The following is a 27,983-nucleotide window of genomic DNA, read 5'->3' as shown; positions in this document are numbered from 1 at the left end:
GGCATACTAAATAGTCGTGAAGTTAGGGTATTGGAATGCAGGGATAGTCTAGGGTTAGGGTATTTCAGTTGGGTTCAGCCTTTTATGCAAATAACTACACACCTGGAACTCTTGTTCTTGTTTTCTGGCTTAACAACTTTGCAGTTCATGCCAGGAATTTTAATAAATAAAATAAAATCAATCAAATTTGATCACCAAGGTGCCTGGGGGCTGTGCAGCACTGGATTGAAAATTGCAGAATCACATGACAGAATAAAATGGCTGACATTTTAAGAATCTTCAACAGTGATGATTTTCGAGATGAGTGAGAAGTCACAACTATAAGACATCTTTGAATTGAAAGCTTGACCACACGGCACATTAGCAACAAGAAGACATCGTAAGCTACAAGAGTCAATGGAAAACGTAATGGTGGAAAACTACAAATAAATATAAAAACAAATGATGTGGCTAAGAGAAGAGTTAACACAGGTACAGCTGTTTGCTGTGCCCATTAGACCCAAATATGACACACCAATGAGTTTACCCATCCGTTGCTTGTCCTCTTTGTACAAGTTGAACCCGATTATGGCGCTGTAGTAAAGGTCATGAAGGTCAAAGACATTGGGAGACAGCTGCTACAGACAGCCATCATGCAGATAGCATTTCATGGAAGTCTGCTCACTGTCACATTACAACTCACTGTTCAAGGGGCAACAAAAAAATTAACTCTCAAAATAGCAGTGGATATTTTAGTTCATTGAATGGATGGAAGTGTTTTGGTCTCTAAAGCTCACCAGACAATATCCTGGTCTGATCAGGGAAGTGCCCGTTTCACACTGCACCTTCATGGTCTGTACATACAGGCATTTTTTTAAAGTGACGTCTGACCTACAGCCTTCCTTCACTGACAGTAGATGGGCTACACCAAAACTTTGTAAAATAAATGTTGTCATCAGTGTGAATGTGGCCTTCTGTGGGGATATTTCCTCTAGACAGCCACCCCTCGGGTCACTTCTTCATTCTCATTTCTCCTGTCACCATATAGAATCTCTTTCATTTAATAATACAATATAATACATCCATAGCAATTGATCTGATTTTTGAGAAGCACTTGACATTTTACATATGAAACAGAGGACGTTCACTGCAGGTTATTATAGATAGGTAATCCACACACACACAAACAGAAGATGGACTAAACATGACAAATGCAAAATCAATATTTTGTTTTGACACAAAGGTGAACACGCTTGACTCAATGCTTTAAGAATCCACTGTGTGTTGATGTGGCTTTAAGTATCGTTAGGCCGACAGGGAGTCAATACAGGGAGAGGAGGAAACAGATCTCTGGCTACCAGACATGGCAGCAGCTATCAGCTATATGTGTGTGTGTGTGTGTGTGTTCGTGTGTGTGTGTAAAGGGTGTGCAGTCTCTCCATGACTTAAGACTGTTTTGATGTCTCGCGTGCGTACGTGCGTGCGTGTGTATGTGTGTGCTGGTAGTGAGCGTGTGTTGTTGCAGTTAGAGCTCCTCAGCCATCTGCAGCAGTGAGTTGATGGCGTGGTCCTTGTTGCCCTGCTGTGCCTCCAGCACAGTGCGCACCACCTCCTGGTCCAGGTTGGGGAACATGTCCTGCAGAGCCTTGGTGTCCTCCTCACTGCACACAGCCTCAGGCTGGACCCCGGGAGGGGGCATGGCTGCTGGCATCGCCATCGGTACCATACCTGGAACCATGCCCTGGTTGTACACGGCAGGCACACCTACAGACACAGGACACACACACTGCTGATGGAGCAGATACAAGCTTTGGAAAGCATTTGTACTTTACAAAAACTGAGCTGTGACAAACCTGATGACATCACCATGACATTAATAATGAAGTATTTTCAGGTTTATTGAGCAGGGAAAATACACACTAACAAAACATGAAATAATGTCTAAAGAAATTGCCAGAATTAGTAAGGAGTCAATTTTACATCTGCTGTCCCTGGTCTGGTGATAAGACGTCACCATGAAAAGAAAAAAAGATTTAGCCCAATACAATAAAAGTTAAACAAATGTGTGTGTGTGCGTGTGCGTGCGTGTGTGTGTGCGTGCGTGCGTTTAATGTTGACAGTGATGACTACTTGTTAGCCACGTCTTCAAGTTTAAAAGAGGAATACGTTTTAACATTTCTAATGTGCATTGGAATAAAGTTGCACCCACGTGTAGGTGTGTGTCTCATGTGTAGGTTTGTGCATGCATCTGTTTGTGTGTCTGACCTGCAATGGGCACATATCCCACTCCTTGCTGATACACAGATGGCATGAGGACGACAGGCTGGGTCATCATCCCGGCTGGTAAGGACTGGAACGAACACACACACACGATTAAGTCCATTGTTAATACTGAATCTGTATTACTATACAAAATGCCTGCATCAAGAACAACATTTACAGTACATCCTGCTTTAAAGTTGGGTGTTTGATTCAGGAATGATGTATTTTGACTTCCTGTTCACACTGAACGTGGGGAAGTGTCACACCTGAACTTGAAGATTAGCAAATAGAAGACCAGTTCCACAATATCACATTCCACATAGTTCAATGGAAATGTCAAATCTGAGCTGAAATACAAGTTGCTGTGTTAAGATCTGGATGGTCTAAATACATCACATTATATTGATAATCAAGGAAAGCAAACTTTAAATCAAACTCAAAAGCAAGCGATGTGTGGCAACTATCCCGTACTGCGCGAGTGGAGGACGAAGGTCACAGCTAGTTTAAAACCTGAAATTTTTTTACACAAACAAATCGATACTTGAGCTGACGACACGATACAGATATCGTGAAAATAAATATTACGTTATACTGCTGTTACGTTATATTAGCACAGCCCTTAAAGGCCTACTTCACCGGTGGGAATATGAATGTGTATTGAACTCTGGGATCCTATGTAGTATAAATATGCAACATTTTTAGAAATCGGTTCATCCTAGCCTGAGAAAAGGCAGAAAGAGTGTTTCATGGTTTCACTGTCTAACCCTACATTTTCCCATGTGTGGCATCACACTTGGGAAAATGTAGGGTTAGGATTAGGAAAATTAGGACAGGACAGGTGGGCCAAGGGAAGAAAAACCTCATTCAGAACCTTTCAGTCTATTGTACTCACAGCAAAAGACATGACCAGGTTGATCATGCCCTCCTTGTCGTCGCCCTGCCTGCCGCTCAGGGTGAACCACTCGTCCACCACACTGCCTTCCCTCAGGCCTTCAGGGATGCTCACATGGGTCCAGGCTATCCGGTCGTCCATGGAGAACGCTCTCTGGATGGAACAATAGCACAAACGCATGGAAACAGACCACAAGCCACATGCTCATTGAAGACACACACAAAGGCAAAAAAAAAAAAGACTTACTGCTTGTATAAAATGTGCATGTGTTTAGGGGAGAACGGGGTTAGTAGGCACACTTTTTACCCTAGTGAGAATTGCTCATCACCGAAACCTATTTCAACAGTCATTCCTACATTAAATTGAAGCTTAAGGTGTTGGCTTGAAATGTGTATCCAGTGTATATCTGGTGCCGAGATATAACGAATGTGACAACCAACTCGTGTGACTTATAACCCCGTTCTCCCGACATTATCTCTTTATGGACTAATGAAATAAAAGCCTAAAAAAGTGTCCTATAACTGTTTGTGTAGGTGTATTCTAACTATACAGGATTCAGACAATTATAGATTTGGAAGAATATTTTGAAAAACTGAAACTAGTATATCCAGTCTTGTCACTTGCAGCAAGAAATGAGAAAAGTGAACTTAAAACAGGTGGGGTAAGAGATTCTGGAGAATGTACAGTTGTGTTCAAAACAATAGCAGTGTGTTTAAAAAAGTGAGTAAAGATCAAAATCCTAATCATAGCTTTTATTTCCAAACATGCAAATGCATTGGGGACATTGCACATTCTATTCCAACTCCAAATATGAAGAAACATTTGTCAAATGTTTCTTCATCTTCATCAAAGTGAAGAAAAAGGAATATTAGACTGTTCAAAAAAATAGCAGTCTGCATTTTTCTTTACAACTCAAACATTTACAGTATCAACTGAAAAATGCTTGAAGCTTTAGCTTTCCTATGAATCACTGAACTAATATTTAGTTGTATGACATCTGTTTCTGAGCATCTGTGTTGCAGGGAGTCAACCAACTTATGGCACCTGTGAACAGGTGTTTCAGCCCAGGACGATTGGACTACATTCCACAATTCCTCTGCATTTCTTGGTTTTGCCTCAAAAACAGCATTTTTGATGTCACCACATAGGTTTTCATTGGATTAAGGTCCAGGGATTGGACTGGCCACTCCATAACGTTAATCTTGATGGTCTTGGGCCACCATGCTTCACTGTCTTCAAAGTGTACCGTGGCTTGAATTCAGTGTTTGGGGGTCGTCTGACAAACTGTCTGCGGCCCCTATTCAAGCCAGAGTACACTTTGAAGACATTGAAGCATGGTGGCACAGACATCATGTTATGGGGATGTTTCTCATACTATGGTGTCGGGTCTATTTATCGCATACCATGGATCATAGATCAGTTTGGATACATTAGAATACTTGAAGAGGTCATGTTGCCTTATGCTGAAGAGGAAATGCCCTTGAAATGGGTGTTACAACAAGTCCACGACCCCAAACACACCAGTAAGCGAACAAGATCTTGGTTCCAGACCAACAAGATTAACATTATGGAGTGGCCAGCCCAATCCCTGGACCTTAATCCAATAGAAAACCTATGTGGTGACATCAAAATTGCTGTTTTTGAGGCAAACCAAGAAATGCAGAGGAATTGTGGAATGTAGTCCAATCGTCCTGGGCTGAAACACCTGTTCACAGGTGCCATAATTTGGTTGACTCCCTGCAACACAGATGCTCAGAAACAGATGTTATACAACTAAATATTAGTTCAGTGATTCATAGGAAAGCTAAATCTTCAAGCATTTTTCAGTTGATACAGTAAATGTTTGAGTTGTAAAGAAAAATGCAGACACTGCTATTTTTTTGAACAGTCTAATATTCCTTTTTCTTCACTTTGATGAAGATGAAGAAACATTTGACAAATGTTTCTTCATATTTGGATTTGGAATAGAATGTGTAATGTCCCCAATGCATTTGCATGTTTGGAAATAAAAGCTATGATAAGGATTTTGATCTTTACTCAAATTTTTAAAACACACTGCTACTATTTTGAACACAACTGTATGTTGACATAATCACTTATATTTAGGGCTGTCAAGCCATTAAAAAAAATAATCTAATTAATTACAGGCTCTGTGATTAATTAATCTAAATTAATCGCATACTTTTATGACACTTTTATGCCTGTTTATAAACAGCTGTATAGCCTGATACAGTTTGTTTCTCTCTCTCTCTCTCTCGCTCGCTCTTCGTCTCTCGTAACTTCTGTCTCCACAACAGACAGCGCTGCACTGCCACATATGCCTATGCCGATTCATTCACCATCGTCGTACTCATAGGCAAAAATATTGACACACACACACACACACACACACACACACACACACACACACACACACACACACACACACACACACACACACACACACACACACACACACACACACACACACACACACACACACACACACACACACACACACACACACACACACACACACACACACACACACACACACACACACACACGGCGGGCGGCGGGCGACGAGACAGCTGGCAAACAAAATTGAGACACACAGATGAAGATTGAGAGATAGGCTACTGTTTTGAACCTATATTGTTGCACCACTAAATCAATAATGCCCAGACACTGCGGAGAATAAAGTAAGATGTCTTCCTACCTTCATGCTTATTTTCCATAGAGCCCTCGGCCCCGCCCTTTCCTCTGCTTCTCTCTCCCTTTCACCCGTGCGGGCTGTAAGCTACAGGTGCAGCTCACCGAGCTGCGCACCACTTTTGCACCGGGTCAAAGGGCATTATAGAAGTGTGATTAATCTGCGTTAATTTTTCTGTGATTAATTAATCAAAATGAATGCGTTAATTTGACAGCCCTACTTATAATCACTTAAAAATCGGCTTCCTGTCCGTACTGAAAACAAATCTGGTGTTCATACAAAGTCTAGGCTCTGTAAACTGGTATGTAAACAAAGGGAATGTAAACAAAGGGGGCCCAGAGTAGCATTCACAGAGCACTCACAGTATGGACAAGGAGCAGATCGTGAGGAGATATTCACTGATTTGGACAAAAAAAAAAGTGATTTAGGCATCAACAAACATTCTCCAGAATTGCTAAACCCCAACTTTAATTAATCATGAGGTGCAGTTGAGCTGATTCTGACCATTCAAAAGTCCCTACATTACATTACATTACATTACATTTCATTTAGCAGACGCTTTTATCAAAAGTGACTTACAACTGGAGCACACATTCATACACCGATAGCAGCAGCTACCGCACAACAAACAAGCAATTTAGGGTTCTTTTCAATTGCTCCCAAAATATTGGGAGCAAAATATTGGGAGCAATTTAGGGTTCAGTGTCTTGCCCAGGGACACTTGGACATGTGGCGGGGAGACGGGGGATCGAACCACCGACCCTGTAGTTGTGGGTCGACCCCCCTACCCACTGAGCTACATCCCCCCATTACATACACCTCCTCCTCCTCCTCACCTCATCAAAGATCTCCAGGTAGAAGGAGTCCACCCCGGGAGGCACAGTGCACTGGATGACCTTGTTCCAGCGAGGATTCTTGGCTCCGTTGTGAGCGGTGGGCGTCTCGTAGACGGCGTAGCCCAGTCTGACCCGGCAGTATGGATCCATCCGGGTCATTCCGTAGTTTTTGGCGAGCTTGGCCTAACACAGCAAAACAAACAAAAGGTTGGCTTCACTTCACTGTTGCATTCTAGTTGTACCGCCGTCAAAGATGAGCTGGTGCGGCCGTGTACTCAGTGCAATTTTTTAGTGCTAGTAGGATAGGGGTATATTTTTTTTATAAAATATGTAATGTAGTGCTTTTCGTAAACTTTTTTTTAATCCTATGTTTTTATATCATTGTATCTTGTTATCCTTTAAATGTTTAATTCCATGTCTAGATATTGTGTCTTGTTTAGTTTAGTAGTTGTTATTGTTCTTACCTGCCCAGGGACTACAGGTGGAAAATAGCAGTTTGCTAAAACCTGGTACAATGCATCTCTCCTTGCTCTAAACAAGCTTAATGTTTCTTTTGTACATTGTCCGAGTTCAAATAAAGTTACATTACATTATGTTGGTGTTAAGTGTGGGGATTTTCAAATGTGCAAGGATGGGTCTACACATTACTAAGCTAGTCTTCATTATTATTTTAGTTCTGAATGTCACATTCACATGCACACAATGACACAGGGTAAAAATAAAGGTGGAAGGTACTGTCAATCATAATATGCTTCTATATTGAAGAAGTACTTGTTGAGGATTGATGATTTAATTTGATTAGTGTGTCATGCAGAGACATTATGCCTACTCTCAACAGGCTTACAAGACAACAGGCTAAGTTACAAGACACCATTATTAATACAAAAAGAAAAGAAAACAAACAGTAACAATAATTAACCAAAGTAATACTGAGGAAATAAACCATCTGGACATTAAACTTTTAAAGATTGAAACTAAAACAACCGTTCCATGCTGTCATCATCAGTGCTCCCATATATTCCAGGAGTTTAAACCAACAGTTCATTCATCAAAGGTGTTCTCAGCTCATCATTAAAGGGACAATAGGAAAATGAAAATGAGATTTATTCTTCATTTCTCCTCAAACACAAACTTCACAAAGCTGTAGCTCCTCCTCCATGATGTTCAAATCTACCGACTTCAAGGGCCAGAGGAAACATTCCTGATTTAACCATCTCCATGACTTCTTGCTAAATTGGCTTCAACATAAAACTCTGTAGTGAAAATGCTTGATTTGTATATACAGTATGTCAATTAATTTCAGTTTATACAAGATGTATTTTCCCCACTTTTCTTCGAAAACAAGCAAGTAACTTTATTCCAATTGTGTTCACACACTGTATGATCATTTATTTCCTTTATTTCTACAGGTAAATCCCATTGAGACCGGAGACTCTTTTGCAAGGGAGACCTGTTCCCATTTCCACGTTACCATTCACACACACATTCATACACCGATAGCAGGCTAACTATCAACATTCACACGAGGCAAGTGTCTTGCCCAAGGACACAACAACCATGACACAGGTGGCAGGGCGAGGATCGAACCGCCAACCCTTCGATCATTGGCTCTACCACCTGAGCCACAGTCGCCCCATACCATTCATGTTGATGCAAATCCTCCAATCAACCTCTGTGCTCTGTGAAGTGTGTTTACCTGGACCACAGTGATGCTGAGTCGGCCTACGGTGGCCATGGAGCCTCCATACTGCAGCTGCCTGGCTGCCTGGGCGTCCAGCTGCACCTGCTGCTGCACCTGGGTGGGAGCCATCCGCAGGAAGTCCTGGGGAAGCTCCCCTATATACACCTGAACACACACAACACATACAACACACACAATGTCACCAGAAAGCACACACCCGAGTCAGATGGTGGTAAAAAGAGGATAAGAATAATCACTACACAGAGGGTGGACATCTGATGGGTGTACCACGAAGCAAATTCTATATCGCCCGGCATTTTTTATTTACTTCAGCTGGCTTGGAAAAAAGACTCAACTTGTGAAATTGTTCATTGTTAAGGTATTTTATCACGGGGTAAGCGATTCAACTAGTAGGCATATGTAAACAAAAGGAATGTAAACAATGCAGCTTGTGCACACAATACGGAAAGGAAGCAGACCTGAGGAGATATTCACTGATTTTGACAAAAAGTGATTTGTCAACTAAAATCCTCCAGAATTGCCTACCCCACCTTTAAAGCCTCTTAGTGGCCACCCTTCATTTTCTAATGTGACAAGCAGCTGCTCATTGTAGAGCTCTTACACTTTAAACATGACACAGCAGATTTAAACACGACTATCTCAAGAATTTAATTCAGGCCTGACACTGTCCCATAATAAAGGCTATCTGGTCATAACGTTAGTATTCGGTCTGTTTTCACATATTACTATAACTGACTGACACAGTCAAATTGTCAGTGCGTCAAAGCAGCAGCTGCTGCTCTCTGCGTCACTTCACTCCGCTCCTAATTACTCACACACCAACTCCGTTTAAACAATACTGGACATTTGGTTGCCGAGGACAGTGTGTATCGTCGGTGTTGTAGGCATGGACTGTATAGAGGAGGCCGCTGTGGTCAACTGTGCGTTGTTAAGTGAGTTAACTGTCAGATTAGCCTTAGCAGCTAGTTCCGGCTAGCCGTGTCTCTCCCATCCCTCAGAATGAGTGCGTGAGTGAGACCGGGGCCCGCTGCCTACCTGTCCCCGCTGTGTGCTCACGGTTGTCGCCATGTTGACTCCCGGACTCTCGAGTCTTCTTTAATCACAGAGGTATACAGCAGTTTCACTAAGAACCTCAGAGCTGTGCCAGGATTACAGTTGACCCGGAAGTTTTTTTTCTCTCCCTCCCTTCTTTTCTTCTTTTCATGGTGGCTGTCAGTAGGCTTTTCGGTGCATTACCTCCACCTACCGGATTGGAATGTGGAGCGTGGGATAAGCAGTGGGGGAAAAATCAAACAAATACTAAAGTTGAGTCTTTAACTTAATTCTCTCTTAAAGGTGCAGTGTGTAATATGACATCATCAAGAAAGTTCTACAAAGTTCTAGAATGCAACGCTCCCTGGGTAACCCCAACCCTTTCAAATAATAACAGAAGCTACAGTGGCCTTCAAGGACAAGAACAATTCAAAATTTTAAACAATGCACCTGATGACATTCCAACTATGACACTTTCAAGATGGCGGCACTAGGCCTTGGTCCAAGATATGCAGAAATATGGAAATATATGAGACCCTTTCTAAGGGAAAAATAAATAATAATTAAAAAGAAAATCAGCTATTATGCACTAAATTAAATGTACTTATGGATATTATAATTACTTTCTACAAAATCTGCTAGGAAATAAAACCCAAAATTCTACACACTGCAGGTTTAAGTCTTAAGTATTTCATTATAGCATTCCCTTTGATGCATCTCATAGTAATGCATTCCCTGCAGTGAAACTTAGATTTAGCTTACAACAAAATATATTAGCATGTGTTCATCCACAAAATCTCTTTTAGCCTAACCATTCTGTTTGTAGCCTACTAAATACTTTTGCTCTAGGCTACTTAATATATATTTAAAATATTGTGTTTCTCTCTTGCCTCTTCATCTCCATCTGTGTTAGAAACAAGCTTGGACCTTGTTTCATTGCTGTCATTAGGCCTTTTTCATTAATAGGCTGGCCTACATTCCTTTACTGCTCCCAACAATAACATGTTGATCTAATTCCAAATGTGCTTACCCTACAAATTATCTGTGAACTCATCATGACCCAGCAATTTGTCGGATGAAATCTTTTTTGTGACAACATCAAAATCCTATATATTGTACTTACCAATTTAATTCTATTTCTAGTCACTCTACACCTCTGTCTAAAATGTTTCTCCTTACCAGCTTGTTGTGTATTTGTAGGCCTATTGTATATTGTGTTTGTATTGTTGTTTTTGTTTCTCAACATTTGTTTCTCGACATCATTGTAAATGAGGGTCACCCCTCAATGATATCTGGGGCCGTATTCACAAAACATTTTAAGTCTAAGAGTAGGTCCTAACGTGCTGATTTAGGAGTAATTCTCAAAAATAAGGGGCGTTTGCGTTTCACTCCAAATTTTTAGACTCCAAACTTTTTAAGATAAGTGTAATTCACAAAGCATTTTCCTAAATCAATGAAAAGCCACTAAGAGTAAATCACAGCAGGGCCGGCGGTAGCCAGGGGCCAGGGTGGGCCGTGCCCACCCAATCAAAAAAAATATATATATTTTATTTTATTTTTTTGGGTGGAAGTCCAGACAATAAAATTCAGACTATTAATTAATACTAAAGAATATACCATTACCATGCATTGCTTCTAATTGTATTATTGGGTGGGCAGGACATCCTGCCTCCAAGTTACCCACCCGCTTATAGTGGTCACTGGTCAGCAGAGCCGGCCCGAGGCATAAGCGAAATGAGCGGTTGCTTAGGGTCCCGACTGCCAGGGGGCCCCCCAATTTTTTTTTTGTTTGTGTGTTTGATATCAACCTCATATTATGTAAATGTAAATTATCATACAATAAAAGGAATACAATGTTTTGGTAGATAGTTAATAGCTTAATAATTTAATCAGTTCATCTGGGAGCAGTGTTAATTTTGGCAGCAAATTCTGATTTAGTCTTAGTCTTTTGAATATCACACCATTTAGTCTTAGTCCTATTCTAGTCATCTAAAATCTTTTAGTCTTAGTCTAGTCTTAGTCTACTAAATATAAGCAGATTTTAGTTTGACTAAATATACAGCGGACTTTGTCGACTAAGTGTTTTTCTTCATTGAATGGTATTAAGGTTTGAATATGCAATACAGACACAGATTTAATGGTTGTAATACAAAACATGTATGCTATTTCATTAGTAATAATCTCACATAAAATCAGTGTACCTGACTGGATAGGGGGGAGGAGGGGCTTTAAGAGCCTGTGCCCGGGGGTCCATTATCTCATGATCTGTCTATGAACCAACTGGATTCCACAGTCTTTTTTCTTTTTGCGGGGAGCATGCACAAGCATTATTTATTAAAAAAATAAAAATAAAGAAAATATTTTAAAAAAGTGGGGGGCCCCACACTAGGTCTTGAAACGGGCCCCGAGATCGTTAAGGCCGCCCCTGGGCAGCAGCAGCAGGACGCAGTTGAGGTGCTGATAAATTTGAGCAACTGCGCCTTCCTTTAAGCAACACTGCTGCCGCTGTGTGTGTTCGGACTTCTTTTGCATCAAAGCCTTTTAGATAATACAATTAGAGGTTTTAATTGAACGCTGTCCATGCGTCGGAGTTGATTGTAACTTAAAAACAGAAACTAACGGACGGAGGCGGCAGTTTCACATGGCTCTGTGTATTCAAACTCGAGACAGAGACTACTACAAACAGATCGCGGAACTTAGCCGTTCCCCTAGACATCGTTAACGGGCAGGATATCCCTGACTATCATTTTTGTCCATCATACCGCAGAGTTTTTCAGCACTGCGGCTCACTCCACCCTCTCACACCTGCGCGGTCTCCCGTCGATTTTCACCGACACAGGGTTGAATTCGCTGCTTTGCACTGATTGGATTTCTTCCCAACTTGTCCCACAAAAAGAGTAGTTCTGATTGGATCTCTTCTCCATTCGTCCCGCCCTAACAGTTTCGTCTAGTTCCTATTCGTAGACTATAGTGTCAGTTAAATTAGTCTCAGTCTTCGTCATCACATCTGCCTTTTTATTTAGTTTACGTCCGTGAAAAAGGTTCGTAGACGAATATTTTTCGTCATAGTCTTAGTCTACGAAATTAACACTGTCTTGGAGGTAATCCGAGGTTAACTGATCACGTCACGTTCAAGTCCATGGCATGCACAGTGTGTATTGAGTTTATTTAAAAATATTTGAAAATGGGGCTGCCCTCAGTTGCCCGTGCACTGTGTATTGTTTATGGCCTATTTCAGCCTTGTCTGTGGGAAAAAAGATAACTGGACAACAGAGTTCTTCTGCTTCGTTCCTCTCACTGCATTTAAATGAATTCATTATATTACAGAAAAATATGTCCGGGAAAAGAAAAAGAGCACCAAGCCCAACCCAGAGGACCCTGCATAATATTTATTTCAAATTTATATATCTATGGAAAATCCATGTGTCTTTCTTCAATAGCTTCTAATTCATCAGACCCAGTGTCTCCAAATTATTTGTTCACACAAAATTCCTCAGATTTAGCCTCTTAATTTTCATCTCAAAGTGCTCCAGATTCATGCATTTCACTTAAAAAAGGTTAAAAAATATCTCCCGGGGGTTCATACCCCCGGACCCCCCTAGCAGGGACGTGACATCGGCTGGCTACTATTTTCACCCAGCTGGACATCGTAGCCAATAGTGGAAAGACAATATATCTATATAGTGTGTATAGTATATAGCTCTGGACTACCACCATCCAGGTTGCCCAGTCCCAAAGCTTTCTCTTCTATCAGCTCAGGCTGCCTACAGTTAATACTGCGATAAAAAAAAGATACATTATGTTGTATATAATGTATATTATATGTTATTCATAAACATTTTGAAAAAAAAACATGCAAGAATCAAATCTCCCACACAGCAACACTCAAAGTGTATTTGCATATTGTGTTCTACACAATTCACAGTAAATGTGCCAAAAAGCAGACGCAGAGATCTTACAAGGGCAAAAAAATTCGGGTCGCGCGCTCTGCGCGCGCACGCATATTCGGTCTCTCTGCCCAGTGTGCCCACCTAAAATTTCTACAGGCCCACCCTAATCTGACTGTCAAAAACCGGGCCTGAATCACAGACAACCATTTGATGGTGTTTTGGAGAGATTTAATGCTAGTGAGCTTTATAAAAGGTACCTTTAATAGCTGTAAGGGTTTAATGATCTTAGTAAAGCTATATTATAAATCTATTATATTAGAAAATAGACACATTTATATTTATTATATTTATATAAAAAATATTTATTTTAAAATAAGTAAGTAAAGTTCCTTTACCTGCAGTTGCTTTGGGTTTACGATGCACTGAAAGTTACTGTTGGTGTCACGTTTGGGTTTAATTTCCTACTAGAGTAGGCCTAGCCCAGTGGTTCTCAATTACTTTCTGTCATGCCCCCCCTAGGGGACAGAAACGTTTTCGTGCCCCCCCTAAATTGAAATACTGTTGAGAACCTGCTAATATTTATTTATTTATCTGTACAAAACCACTGTATGAGTTTCTGGCACGAGCATTCTGCATACAATCACCTTATTATCAAATTAGATAACAAAAATTAGCTGAGATAACTTCTGCAGCAAAAAAATTCAAAGTTTCAGTTGTTTTTTGTAACATTTAAACAAGACTGCTCAGTCTGTGTGAATCTCAGGACAGAGAAACAAGAGCAAATGATTCACTGAGGTTTGCATTTTATTCAACATTTTTTAAACTGTAAACATAGTTAAGGTGGTGTTTTTTTATTATTATAGGCCAATAGGCCTTCTGTGATGCGATAACCAATAATTCATTAATGTTATTATTAGTCTACTAACTTGCTTGATTTATTTTTAAATAGCCTACAGAGACACTAGGAGAAACACGTGGACAGTTATTTACTGCAAATCGCGGCCTTTCACGCGGATATGCCCATACACAAGCACACATCCTAGCAAAAAAAAAAAAAAAACATTTTATTTTATTTATTTTCTTTTTTTTGTTCGGTTGGAATTCAATGCAGCCCGCGCCCCCCCTGACAACTCACGGCGCCCCCCCAGGGGGGCGCGCCCCACCATTTGAGAAGCACTGGCCTAGCCTATATGTGGCGCTTCGCAGCATCTCCTCCGTTCCACAGGTCCGCTACTGTATAGTTGCGCGTCTCGCCTTTTTCCTTCCGCATGCACTTTACGATTTTGCCGGCTGTTGTTTCTAAATTGTGAATTTCCTGGTTTGTCGCTGTCTGACTATTGCGGCATAGTCCGCCGTTGAGAGAAATACAGTGAGAGTGCATGGCGTGCAGCTGTTCAATGAGGATATTTTTTCCGATTCAAATCATTGTAAAATTTTCAATGAATAGACCTATGTGGCGCTATTGTAGGTTAATTGTGAACGAATGTGTGGGAAACCCTGCAGTATCTTGGTTTCATGTTAAATCAGTGTCACTTGTCATTAATTGTATATAAAAACTCTTTACTTTAATACAGCGACACAATATGGATATCTCCCACAGTGTTTCTATTATAAATTCACTCTTAGCTCTCATTCCCTCTCAGCCAATCACTGTGGGCATAGAAGGTATGAACATGACATCATCCATAGCAACAGGGTCAACACCGCCCTCTAGACTTAGCTTAGGAGTCCCTCCCATTCCTTAGTAAAAGTTGGTCTTATCAGCTTTGTGAATAGGTTTTAAGAAATTACTCCTTACTAAGAACTTTTAGTGCTCCTTAGGAGTACTCTTAGTGCTAAGATAAAATGTTTTGTGAATACGGCCCCAGATCAATGTCAAAATCACTAGCTCAAAATACGCATAGCACTGGCAGGCCTGACAGCTGGCAAAAGGATGGTTGCGGTGCGATGGAAGCCTCCCCACTATACCTTGCCATCAGACACTGGGTCCTCACTTTTTTGGATGCAATTTATCTTCTTCTTGATCAGCAGGATTTCAACAGCATTAACCTGTTATTCATAAATACAGCATTTTACTGTTCCTTAACCTTTATTTTACCTAACAGTAAAGTTTTTCAAAAATACTGCACTTTCCTGTTAATTTACCATTAAACTTGGAAGAGACAACTTCACTTGAGCTGCCTGCACATGTGAAGTTGATACAATGTGCTTCATTAATCCTCATCCATTTTACTAATTATTTGGTGAATAGCAAATGTATTTAATTCATAAACCGGTGCACAGTCTATCAGTGATAGTGTTTCAGTCATGGCATCAGCAAAAATCAAATGATTTGTTTAAGATTGGTTGACTCCCAAAAAGTTCTCAGCCAACTTTTAGCTGAGGCCTTTGCACAAAACCAAGATAAGGGATGAACCTTATCCTGGCTTGCTTTGGCCATGATTCAGTTGCACACAACCTGAGACATACTGTAAGTTACCATGGAAATGTATCCATTATGTTTAGCCTGATCCTGAACAGGCTGAATGTAAAGGATAAACTTATAAGTTGCCTGATTGGTTCAGTCAGCTGTTACTCCAATCTGAAATCAAGGTGTTTAACAGTTATTCCATGATCGTCTGTGTACAGCTTTATTTTTATTAGTCTGTTTTAAAGTACCAAAAGGCCTGAAATATTTCACTTTGTGTAGTGAATCTATGGAAGTTTCACTTTCTGAATGGACTGTCCATGATATTCTATTTTTTTAGATGCACCTGTAGACTGCTCACTGTCAACAATTTTATCATTAAACAATGCGGGGGCATCAAGATCATTTATTTGGTAGAGAATACAGGTCCTCTATGGAATTAAATGCAATCTAGACAATACTCTGTCAAGGCTGGCTTTATCAATCATCCTGGATATCTGAATTCCACTTTTGTGCAATGAAAACCTATGTTGAGTTTTTTTTGTATACCTTGTTTGAATGTGTAAGCTTTAGCTGCCATGCTACGTATAGCTCTAATGTACGAGATCATACCAATGTTTGCAAAAGTGGAGGCATGCATGGTCTCTGTACATTAGAGCTATACGTAGCATGGCAGCTAAAGCTTACACATTCAAACAAGGTATACAAAAAAAAACTCAACTTAGGTTTTTACATTGTTCATACAATCATCGACTTTATCATCATTGAGCAATATAGAATGCACTTCTCAGTTTTTAACATTTGAACAGATCAGTGAAGTGAAAGCCTGATTGGTCCTCTTATCTACATACTGTATAGGGCAATGATTGGTGCTTCGCAGAACAATGTTTCATTTGGGACCACAGAGTCAGGTAAAACAGTGTAGGCCTAATCCTAGATTTGTTGCTTGAAATGTTATCCTTTGAATAGTATTGTTGCTCAGCTGGCTAGCTAAAATTCTTTCTGCGTTATACACTAGCAATTAACTGAACTTAATCACATTGTATAAATTGAAACTTTTACCCTACATTTGCTAATGAGTAGGCCGCTTCTGTTTTATGTCTACGCCTGAGTTGGTTCTTCAGATGAATTTGCTGTACATGATGTCAACTGCCACACATATCAACTTCTTCTACAACTAAACCAACCAACGAAGTGTCCAAAAAAGGGGAACATTTTGATTGTGCAAAACATTTGGCACCAGTTTATTCATCATTTTTAACTTAGCACAAATAAGATCACATTTTTGCCAAGAATTTCAGTGCAGATATAAAAAGACATGCATACTAAATATACTGTGACAAATGTCTTTGTGTCCGTTTCTTCCTCACACAAAAAAAGAGCAGAACAGCATCATGTGCTTGCAGGGTGTGAGCCGACCAGCCGAAAGTAAAAACGCATTTATTTATTTTTACACTGAAAATAAAATGTTACCTGCTCCATAACATCACTCAATGGGAACTCCAGAGGATGAACCCTTTGCTAGCCTAGCATCAAATAACACACACGAGCACTCACACACAAACACGGGCCTAGAGACAGGCTGCTTCACACGAGAAAAACACAACAAAAAAGCACAGCAGGAGGCACTGGGAGGACCGCTCCACAACATAGCAGACACAAACAAAAGGGAAAAAGGTCTGACTTAGGGTCAAACTCATGTTTTTGCAAAAGTCTAGTGGTTATGTCAGTCAGCTCTAGAAAAATATATCCTCTTTTTTGTTGTTGTTGCTAGTAATAATTCTAATGTATGGTTCAATCATGTTCAGTGGCAGTCTTACTAGTGCCCCTGTTTGGCAGCACAGGGGACATTATGGGAAACAACACAACGAGACCTCCTGGTAATCAAGGTCAAACAAGGTTTTAAAGGTGAAATTTGAAGCATCAGAGAAGCGCAGAAGACAAGGACTGGACACTGATGAACTGTGACGCCACATCAACATGCTAGGATCTATAAAAAAAAAAGAAACAGACAAACACAACAGGGAGACAAACCTAGGTTAAACAGCAATGGAACACATACAAGAGAGAGAGAGAGAGAGAGAGAGAGAGAGAGAGAGAGAGAGAGAAGAAGCCGAAGCATTGATTAAAGTGTCAACACTTAACAGTCAGTGTGGGGGACAGAGTGAGGTCGAGACACATGCTGCACAGAAATGTGGTGGATGAGGAACAGCAACGACACACATATCAATGCCCACAGCATGGAGGTACCATCAAAACACAGCTCATCACATTTAACGGCCATTAGAATAAAACTAAGACTTTTTTCTCAAGGATCTGGTAAAACCACTTAGAATTTATGTTAACCATGCACTTAAAAAACAATGTAAACAATGTATTGCTACCTCACATTCGTAGGTGGATGTGGACTATGATTTTCAAAATGGGGTATTTACTACCAATACCAGCAGATACACATGTTATATCCAATTGACTTACTACCATTTTATGCCATTGAAGTAACCATGAGATCTCTGGTTCGATCCCCGGCACAGGACAGGAGGGTGTTAGTAGTAAAACTAGTAGTGGCTGGTATTACATCTTGCGGTGCCCACCATCTCTGTCATTGTGTACTTGAGGTAGACACTTAACCCCAATCTGCTCCAGGGGCCACTGTACTACGGCTGACCCTGCGCTCTGACCCCCTCTGGAGTGTGGTAACTTGAGAGGTGATATGAGAAAAGATTAATTTCAATGGACTAATAAAGAAAACTTAACTTAACTACTTTCATTTCTGTGGGTCATCAATATTTTTTAGAAGACTCTACTCTTATTGAAAATTGATTCAAATTCAACCAAAATGCAACTTTGACAAACGTTGCTGTTTGCTCTGATGGATTTAATCATTTGTGAACGTTTCTAAACTTTGCCATTGCCTTTGCATGCCATAAAGAAAACCAATGGCTGCCTGGAATAGAAGGAACAATTCATGTGAAACGACGTGCAGTTGAAAATGTCCAGCACATATCTATATTTCTGTCATATTCAATTTGTCAATTCCTACGCCTCCGACTATGACACATTCTATTTACCCACCAACTAAAAAGGGGAAGTTTGGTTATATTCTCTATTACATAGCTCAACAAACAATCCACAAATCCAACTAACAAGTGTGTGTATCTAAAGCCTGAGGTATCTTAGTCCCTTGTGCCATTGTTGCCTGAAAATGATTAGAAACACATCAGTGAGCCACACTGTTGCACTGGCAGACATGTTCCTTCATCACCATGAACACACACACTAGTTTATTTGGACTTTATCCCCCCTGCTGAAACACTAAATACACCGCCAAATGTGGACTAATTCCTCACTGAAAATAGTCCCAAAAAAGTACACAATTTACTCAAAATTGAGTAATCTTTTAAGGACACAATTTCCAAAATGAAACTCTATATTTGTGAGCTGTTTCTTAAGATGTAAGTCTTTAGTGGGCCTGAGCCATGCACAACAGACAGACAGACAGACAGACAGACAGACAGACAGACAGACAGACAGACAGACAGACAGACAGACAGACAGACAGACAGACAGACAGACAGACAGACAGACGGAGAGTAGGGAAGTTAAAAACTACAGAGAGATGGTTTGGGTCTTTTGGTTAAATTGAGTTAAATTAAGCATTTAAGTTATCTCTTCCTTTTAAGGAAACGCAGCCATGGTAACCTCTGATGTGATTGTAAGAATAGCAGTATGACGGACACATTTTTATTATGACAAGTTATCCCAGCAAAAGATAATTAGATGGCTCAAATGTAGCCAATTTCCTAAAGAACGTAAGCGATTTAGTTGGCTTTAAAACTCTAAAATTCAGCGACATTTGTAGTGTACCTAAGTTTTTAAATTGCTACAGTGCAGTCATGTATCTGTAAAGTGATTAATAGCATTATCCTAGCTGCTAACAACGACAGAGAGGAAAGTTTGTGTCCATTATTCAAATAGATTTTCAACAGTGTGAAGAATGATTTTATCAGTCACCTTTAACCTGACCACTTCTAAACAGAACTTCACAAACACAGAATCAAACAGTAGTGTTAAAGAAAAACACAGCTATGACTACAACGTTCCACAATACACAATATTTTTATGATATATTATCAAAGCTCTAGCATGAGTTAAATCTTACACAAGGATGAATTACCCTGCAGCAGTGAGGTCATTTTCACTTCACAAACTTTTACGCTGACTCAATCTTTGGACTTGGAATCAGTTTTAAAACTATAAACAAACCCAGGACTTTGTAAATAAAACATGAGTTGAATATTTTTTATTTTTTGGCATTTTTATGCTTTATTGATAGTGTAGAGACAGAGTTGAAATGGGGCAGAGAGAGGAGTGACATGCAGAGAACAACCAAGGGCTGGAATCGAACCCGGGTCACCTGCTGGCCGAGGCCCATGGGGGGGACGCCCTGCCAACTGAGCTAAGGGCGCCCCCTAGTTGACTATTTTTAATAAATAACTTTTAGAATAAACTATGCCCCCTCTGTGTTTTGGATAGAATTAGGAATTTATTCAGATGAAGGCATGCATGACATAGAGGGGCTTGTAGTAGCACTAATGGGTCCTACACACACACACAAACACACACACACAATGCTACAATGACACGTACAACGCAGAACAAGCAGGGAGACGACACACACCAGGAGATCCAATGGAGTTGTTGGACTTCAACATTTGTCTTTCCAAATAATTTCAATTCAGATAAATAATTTAGGCAATAAATAGTTCCCCAACACATATAGGAAGTATAAAACCTATATAAAAATAGAAAAGGCATAATAGTTTAAATATACATCTCAACAGTTGTCTTGCTTCCTAGTTCTATAAAAAAAGAAATATTTGAATATGAATCCTCCAATTGTAGAAGACAGTCAGTGAGAGACATAGTGCTATAGCACCCTACAGGTTAGCTCGTTCTAGCTAGCAGAACACTAAGGGATGTTTAAGAAAAACACCTAGATTCAAGGTAGAAATAAGAACCAGAGAATGTTTTATACACAAAGCATTTCTTCTGCATTAAACAGTCTTGGATATTAAGATGAGTGGAACAAGCCTATGATGTTTGGTTTTTATTGCCAAATTCTCACAGAAATCCTCGCTACAGCTGACAGTGTTGTTCTTCACAGACCTTTGACCTGTCACTCAATGAGCAGTAGGAGGAGCCCCGCCAAAACACGCTGTCGTCTGGAAAAGTTAGTGTGTCTCACTAGCCTTCAGGTAAAGACAAGTACAATATATGTCATGATCTGCATGAAAATATCAAATCCAGCCAATGTTTTTCTATACAACACAACCCATATGCAAATGTTTAACCATTCACCTGAGGCCACGTGTTGATTGAAAGCCATAGCAACAGCTGCTACACCCAGACAACATGTCACAATCAGTGGGTCACGTTAGAAACAGGTGGCAGTCCTGTGAGACACTGAACAGAGACAACGTGAGGACATTTGTGTCCAAATATCTCCAGTTTTTTGGTGGACCTCCTCTTTATGAACAATCTGAGCTTCTGTACATAACCTTACATTGAACTTTACAACTACTTTTAGGTGTATCCCACACACATTGTCTCCATTTTAAGAGACGATACAAAACCAAAAATACACAATTAGGGGGACAACCACACGTTTTGTTTTGTGAAAATGTCACAGAAAACCTAGTAATGATGTTTAGCTCTGTAGGTTCAAAGCTGCTGCCTAACTGTCAGCAGCTTTACGTTCTGTATGTGGATGGTGTGAGGGAGGGGAGGGGGAACAAGTTAAAAAAAAAAAAAAAAAAAAAAAAAAAGGATTTGGCACCGGACTGTCAATGTGCAACGCAACCTAACAATCAACTCATATGTGTATAATATACCACAGCAAACATTTCAACTTAAATGAAAATACGCCATTTTTTCTCTTATTTCTTAAAGGAAAAAACAAAGTGCATAAACCACAACATAACACAGGAAGAATCCAGTCCGGCCTGATAAAACCTTTTTCATGTACCCTTGACGTGTGTCTTTTCCTGGACATATTCTAATGGCCCAGGAGAGGCAGTGCAGCAGACATCACCCTGTAATGCACACACACGTTTTTCTGAGTGGACCAAGTCTTAGTAGGTTAATCAGACTCAACTTACCATGACACCACCCTGCCTAACTAAAGCCTGCAGTGCCTCTCTGAACCTTTCAGTAGGGCTTGCTGTCGTTCTTTGAGCGCTTCAGCTGCACTTTCAGCCTCTTCATACCGATCTGGAACCCATTCATGGACTGGATAGCTGCCTGGGAGGACACGGGGTTGTCATAGCTCACAAAGCCTGGAAGAGAATACAAACACTCCATTGGCAACAGAAGACAGCTTTGCAATCTGGCAGTGACAAGAATGATTGCAAATTAAACTTATCCCCACATTATCTATAGGAGTACGCCATTCTGCCAAAACTTCTACAAAACAACTAGGACAGTGGTTGAATCAAAATAAGGGAATGCTTAAAGTAACATTTCTCTGTCTTAAAACAAAAGGCAGGTGCCTGTATGTAAATTAAAAGTTTTTTTGTGTGTTGTATTCACTCCTCCTCCAAAAGAAGGACTTTGGCACTTGAAGGACTTACTGAAGAGAACTATAGGCTACTTCATTTGTCAAAGTCATACTGCTGAAGCACCTTATTGGCTTTAGATACACTTTCGAATATCGAATATCACTCAATCATTGTCAACCGCTTGTCCGGAGTCGGGTCGCGGGAGCAACAGCTCCAGCAGAAGACCCCAAACTTCCCTTTCCGGGTCCAGATTAACCAGCTCTGACTGGGGGATCCCAAGGCGTTCCCATTGTGGAGATAAAATCTCTACTGCTAGTCCTAGGACTTCCCCAAGGCCTCCTCCCAGCTGGCGTGCCTGGAACACCTCCCCAAGGAGGCGCCCAGGGGGCATCCTTACCAGATGCCCGAACCACCTCAACTGGCTCCTTTTGACGCAAAGGAGTGGCTTCTAAGGGAATCGCCAGGCACCCTCCTGAGAAAACCCATTTCGACCACTTGTACCAGCGATCGCGTTCTTTCGGTCATTACCCAGTGTTAATGACCATAGGTGAGGGTGGGAACGAAGATCTAAAGCTTTGCCTTCCAACTCAGCTCTCTTTTGTCACAAAGGTGCAGTAAAGCGAGTGCAACACCAACCCCTCCTCAGATTCTCCGGCCAATCTCACCCTCCATTGTTCCCTCACTAGTAAACAAGACCCCGAGGTACTTGAACTCCTTCGCTTGGGGTAAGGATGCATTCCCTACCTGGAGTATCCATCAGTTAAATATTGAAAACTATGGCCTCAGATTTAGATGTGCTGATCCGTATCCCAACTGCTTCTCACTTGGCTACAAACTGATCCAGTGAGAGCTAAAGGTCACAGACTGATGATGCCATCAGGACCACATCATCCGCAAACGATGAGAAGCGATGAGATACTTAGCCCATTAAACTGCAACCCTTCGGCACCACGACTGCGCCTGGATACCCTGTCCATGAATATCACAAACAGGATTGGAGGCCAACCCCCACAGGAAACAAGTTTGATTTACTGCCGAGAATCTGGACACAGCTCTCGCTTTGAGCGTACAGAGATTGGATGGCCCTGAGAAGGGACCCCCTCACCCCATACTCTGTCAGCACCACCCACAGTATCTCTCTGGGAACCCGGTCATACGCCTTCTCCAGATCCACAAAACACATGTAGACCGGATAAGCATACTCCGAGGCCCCCTCCGGGAACTTGCAGGATTGAAAAGCTGGTCCGTTGTTCCACGGCCAGAACAGATTCCGCATTGTTCATCTGTGTATGGACTATCGGCCGAACTCTCCTTTCCAGCCCCTTGGAGTAGACTTTACCATGGAGGCTGAGGGCGATGACCTTGTAGTTGGCACACACTCTCAGATCCCCTTTATGAACAGGGGAACCACCATGCCTGTCTGCCACCCTTTGGCGTTTCTGGACCCCCCCGGGGCTTTGCGTGATACAGTATGACAGAAATTAGAATAGTATCTTTTTTATATTATTTAAAATCCGTTCATTGGATTTTGCACTTGTTTATGGTAAAGACTGGGGGTAGGACTTGACAAGACTTGCACAATAGCTCAACAAATGGAAACACTCCCAGCACAGCAGATGGAACCACAGAGACAGCTAAAGCCAATTTCAAAGGAAGGATATATGAAAATTGGGCCCTTAAAAGTTTGAAGTTGGAATACAGTTATATTTTCAACAGAGCACTACAAGATCCAGGGGGGAGTAATATCGTATTGACGCAAAGAAGGCTTATTCTCCATTATGTTGAGTAAACTCACCAAAACACTTGCTGAGGTTTGTCTGTTTGTCAATGAAGACTTTAGCAGAGATAACATTTCCAAAGGGCATAAACATCTGGAGCAGGTCCTGGTCTCCAAACTCCTGGGGCAGGTGGTAGATGAACAAGTTGGCCCCTTCTGGACCTGCCAATCAATAAGTCAATTTTACCAATCATATTAAACATAAAAACAATTTATTTAAAAGGTGGAGTCAACATCAGTGAATATCTCCTCACAATCCGGTACCGTCTGTAAACAGGCATGAAAAATAAGGGGCCCACCGTAGCTAGCGACATGCCTGTTTACAGAGCCTAGTCTGTGTATTCACACAGATTATTTTTTAAGCATACAAAATGGACAGGCAAGGGATTGTGACAAGATTTTTACAGATTTTGACAAAAATTTGTTGACAAGCATGGTCCAGAATCGATGACTCCACCTTTAATTATATTTTCATAAATTTACACAAGGCATATATCGAAATTGGACTTTTCGCATATCTCCTCTCAAGTTTTCTACTTTGGAGAGGGTCAGAGCGCAGGGTCAGCCATACTAAAGCCTCCCTGGAGCAGTTTGGGATTAAGTGTCTTGCTCAAGGACACAATGGTAGAGATGGTGGGCACCGTAGATGTAATACAAGCCACCACTTGTTTTATTACCAACACCCTCCTGTTCGGTGCCGGGGATCCAACCAGTGACCTCATGGTTACTGGTCGGCCCCTCTTTCCTCTAGGTCATCATCCCGCCTTCAGAAGAAGAGGGCTCTCCTTATATACTTTAGAGTTGTTCTGCTGACATTTTCCGTGTTTTCACGTGTCCGCTGCTCAATTAGAGCAGTGGCAGCAAATGCTTTGTCTTTACTTGAATATAATAAACTTTTGTTGCTACATTTCTCTGGGTGTATATGCGTTTCAAAGGAGCAATCAATCTCACAGCACTGCTGCTGTGATTAATCTGTATGTATTTAAGATGATTATCTTAAGAAACAAAATGCAAATGAAAATACTTATGCCATGAATTCAGTCTAATTAAAAGACAGTTCAGAAAGAACTGTAATAGTCCATCCCCTTCCCCCATCCCTCCCTCGCTTCTCTCTCACAAGCAAACCCAAAAATGTATGAATGAAATGCATAATTTAAAATATAATTAAATTATTTTTGTTAAAATGTACAAGTTTAACAATTGAAATGATAGAACTGCTGTGATTAGTATGTAACTTGTAGTTTATGTGGAGCAGCGCTGAGGTTACAATGTAGAATCTGTGTGCACGCCCATGACCCCAGGGGGCTCCATAGGACCACATAAGGCATTCATGATTAAAAAAAGATATACATACTGTATGTATATAGAAATCAAATGAGATCATTGGAGGACATTTACACACAAACAAGCACAAGCTTTCTGTTATGGACTTGAGTGTGTTTTAAACGGAGCTGATAGTATGATCATCTGTGGTCATGTCAGAGAGAAGTGGGGAGCGTCTTACCGGTGCTGGGTTGGTCGCTGGCTGATGCAGTAGATTTAAAACAAGACAAAATCCTTAGCAGAAGGTCAGATCAACACACAGCACACACACCTCTCTACAATACTGCTGCCCACAACAGTACTGTCAAACAAGTATCACAAAATACTATGGAATTCTCCATTCCCATTCAAAACTGTTTCTTTGTAATCAAGCATTGAACATGCTTAACCATGTTGTAAGTATAAAAACTATTTCTTTAACCTGCAAAGGGTACAGTAGTTCTTTAGTAAATAGCTCACCAACTATTCCTGCTCTCCTAACAGCCCTTTACCACTCCCAGTCCCCTCATCCTGTGCCCATAGAACCCACCTTCCTTCTGGCTGCCTGCGGCGGACACACTCTGTTGGGACAGCAGGCTCTGGTTGTAGAGGCTGGGCAGAGCTGCAGCAGCAGCGTACTGCTGGATGCCTGAGTAGGCCTGGCTCAGAGCCTCCATGGTGCTGCCCGAGCCGTTAGACAGACCAGAGGAGCCCAGGCTGCCATTCAGTGCTGCCATACCTACAACAGGGTGAAAAGAAATCAAGAAAATGGGTGAATATGGGTCCCATTTACAAGACAACCTCATTTGCTCTGTAAATCATTATGACAAAGGTCATAATTGGCTAGTTTCCAATGCCCATACTTTCCTGCTATTTAGTATGGTAGAAAAGATGTAGGATGTCCCAATATATCTGGGCAGATTAGGCATGCTTAAAACTAGCTGGACGTCCCACGAAATCCGGTCGTAATTTTAAGTGTGGAAACCAGCATGCTTTTTTGGGCATTTCTGACCCAGAATCCACTTCACAGTGAAAGTCACTTCACATAGACTGAGCCTCCGATTAAAAACAACCAGCGATGAGTTGGATATATAAGCAAGAGGCAAGTTCAAGGTGCGATGTTATGATGAAATAAATAGGTAAAAAGTATCCCAATTGTAGCATACTGCATGCTGATTACATTATTTTTATGGTCAGCTGCAGTATGTAGAATAATAAAAAGAAACGAGTATGCCATTTGGATCACAGCGAAAGATTAACATCAAGCATACTGGCCCATGGTCATGTGATGACTGTGATCAGCACAGGTCTAGCTGAGGGTCCGTACCTGCCAGGGAGCCCATGTTGAGACCGGCTCCAGCCCCAGCAGCCAGAGACTGCAGGGCCCCCAGAGAAGCCATGGTGTTCATAGAGGAGTTACTGCTGGAGGTGGGAGAGGAGCCTGCATGGGGGAAAGAATACCAATGTTACAATAACACACACTGGAATGCTGTGTTGCAGTGCTACACTTTGTGTCTTATAGTTCAGCAATGTAAACATTTTCACAGGATCATTTTAGAAAAATGTATGATATGGGGCGCCCTTAGCTCAGTTGGTAGGGCGTCCCCCCCGGACCGGGCCCAGCAGCAGACCCGGGTTCAATTCCCGCCCGCGGTCGTTCTCTGCATGTCACTCCCCTCTCTGACCCATTTCACCTCTGTCTCTCTGCACTATCAATAATCAATAAAGCATAAAAATGCCCAAAAAATATCTTTAAAAAAGTAAAAATCAAATTTATGATATAGTATATGAAAGGAATTAAAACATAAGTAAACTCAGAAAAACTTTGTTAGGAGATTTAATGTTTGATAAGCAAATGTTGTCAATTCCTGCAGGCTTTTGACAGTTTATTCTGAAATGAAATAGTTAACATATTACAGTATTTATACATTGTAGACACCTGAGAGTAGGATTTCTGAGACCATGTGTTGGAGGATTATGTGGATGGATATTTTTTACCTGAGCTTGTTAGTGCACTGAGCGGGCTACTAGATGATGTCATGCCGCTGGAGCCTGTGGGCGGGGCCTGTGTGGCAGAGGCTGCTGCTGCTAAAGCAGCCAGGTTCTGCATGGCATTTAGACCTGACAGACACACACACAGTTAAGCTCAAGACTCCATTCAACGCTTCCTTTTACCACTACTAAAAACACATATACGGTATGAGGTTTGCTAGCTGTATGCATGTGAGTCTGGACTCACATTTTGACATGAACCTCATGAACAATCAGGCCAGGACTGAGATTATTATTAAAGGAGTAGTTCAACTTTTTTAATTTTTAGCTTTTTGACTCACTCCCCGGCTCAAGAAAAGACGACAAAAAACGTTTCTTTGTGTGCATTATTATATCTAGAAATGGGAAAAGGTCGCTCATCCAGGTTAGCTTAGCTGGTAGTCATGGGGAGCAGGTCAAAAGATAATCTTTACAACATCACTTGATGTTTCTGTGTGCTTGTTGGGACTTATTCATTTACCAGGTCACTCTATATTTTTAAATGTTTTGTCCTTTTAGAATCAAATACATCCTGGAAAAAACACCACACTGTGACACTATTTGGTTCTAAAAAGACATAAAGTGTGGTATAGTCAAATGTTTCATTATAATAGATTTCGG

At 41.0% G+C, this 27,983-nt stretch overlaps 2 protein-coding genes across 3 annotated transcripts in view; both read right to left on the bottom strand.

The window, feature by feature from the left end:
• Positions 1-111: 111 nt before the first annotated feature.
• tollip (toll interacting protein) lies at positions 112-9,537 on the bottom strand. Its single transcript, XM_080026642.1, has 6 exons — positions 9,399-9,537; positions 8,358-8,507; positions 6,662-6,844; positions 3,134-3,286; positions 2,245-2,329; positions 112-1,743 (listed from the first exon to the last, which is right to left on the bottom strand). Exons 1-6 carry the CDS (start codon positions 9,429-9,431, stop codon positions 1,505-1,507), a joined length of 843 nt encoding a protein of 280 aa, XP_079882768.1. The 5' UTR covers positions 9,432-9,537; the 3' UTR covers positions 112-1,504.
• A 7,388-nt stretch (positions 9,538-16,925) lies between these two features.
• Positions 16,926-27,983, bottom strand: part of celf1 (cugbp, Elav-like family member 1) — a 39,088-nt gene continuing 28,030 nt past the window's right edge. For both annotated transcript variants that reach the window (XM_080026192.1, XM_080026193.1), the window contains exons 10-15: positions 27,330-27,452; positions 26,659-26,772; positions 25,882-26,070; positions 24,048-24,191; positions 21,854-22,030; positions 16,926-17,682 (exon numbers count right to left, since the gene is read on the bottom strand). In XM_080026192.1, coding sequence (XP_079882318.1) covers positions 21,903-22,030; positions 24,048-24,191; positions 25,882-26,070; positions 26,659-26,772; positions 27,330-27,452 — 698 coding nt within the window. In that variant the 3' untranslated portion in view covers positions 16,926-17,682; positions 21,854-21,902. The remainder of the gene's footprint in view (positions 17,683-21,853; positions 22,031-24,047; positions 24,192-25,881; positions 26,071-26,658; positions 26,773-27,329; positions 27,453-27,983) is intronic.

The sequence above is a fragment of the Ammodytes marinus genome (assembly GCF_949987685.1).
Source record: "Ammodytes marinus genome assembly, chromosome: 1".
Lineage (NCBI taxonomy): Eukaryota > Metazoa > Chordata > Actinopteri > Uranoscopiformes > Ammodytidae > Ammodytes > Ammodytes marinus.
Note: the sequence above shows the minus strand (reverse complement) of the source record. Positions and strands in the feature narration are given on the sequence as shown.

Excerpts from the sequence above, each read along its gene's own strand:
- tollip (XM_080026642.1), bottom strand. The coding sequence starts at position 9,431 with ATGGCGACAACCGTGAGCACACAGCGGGGACAG. Across the intron at positions 6,845-8,357 it reads TCAGCATCACTGTGGTCCAG|GCCAAGCTCGCCAAAAACTA; the intron begins GTAAACACACTT and ends TTGCTGTGTTAG. Across the intron at positions 2,330-3,133 it reads ACCTGGTCATGTCTTTTGCT|TCCTTACCAGCCGGGATGAT; the intron begins GTGAGTACAATA and ends TGTTCGTTCCAG.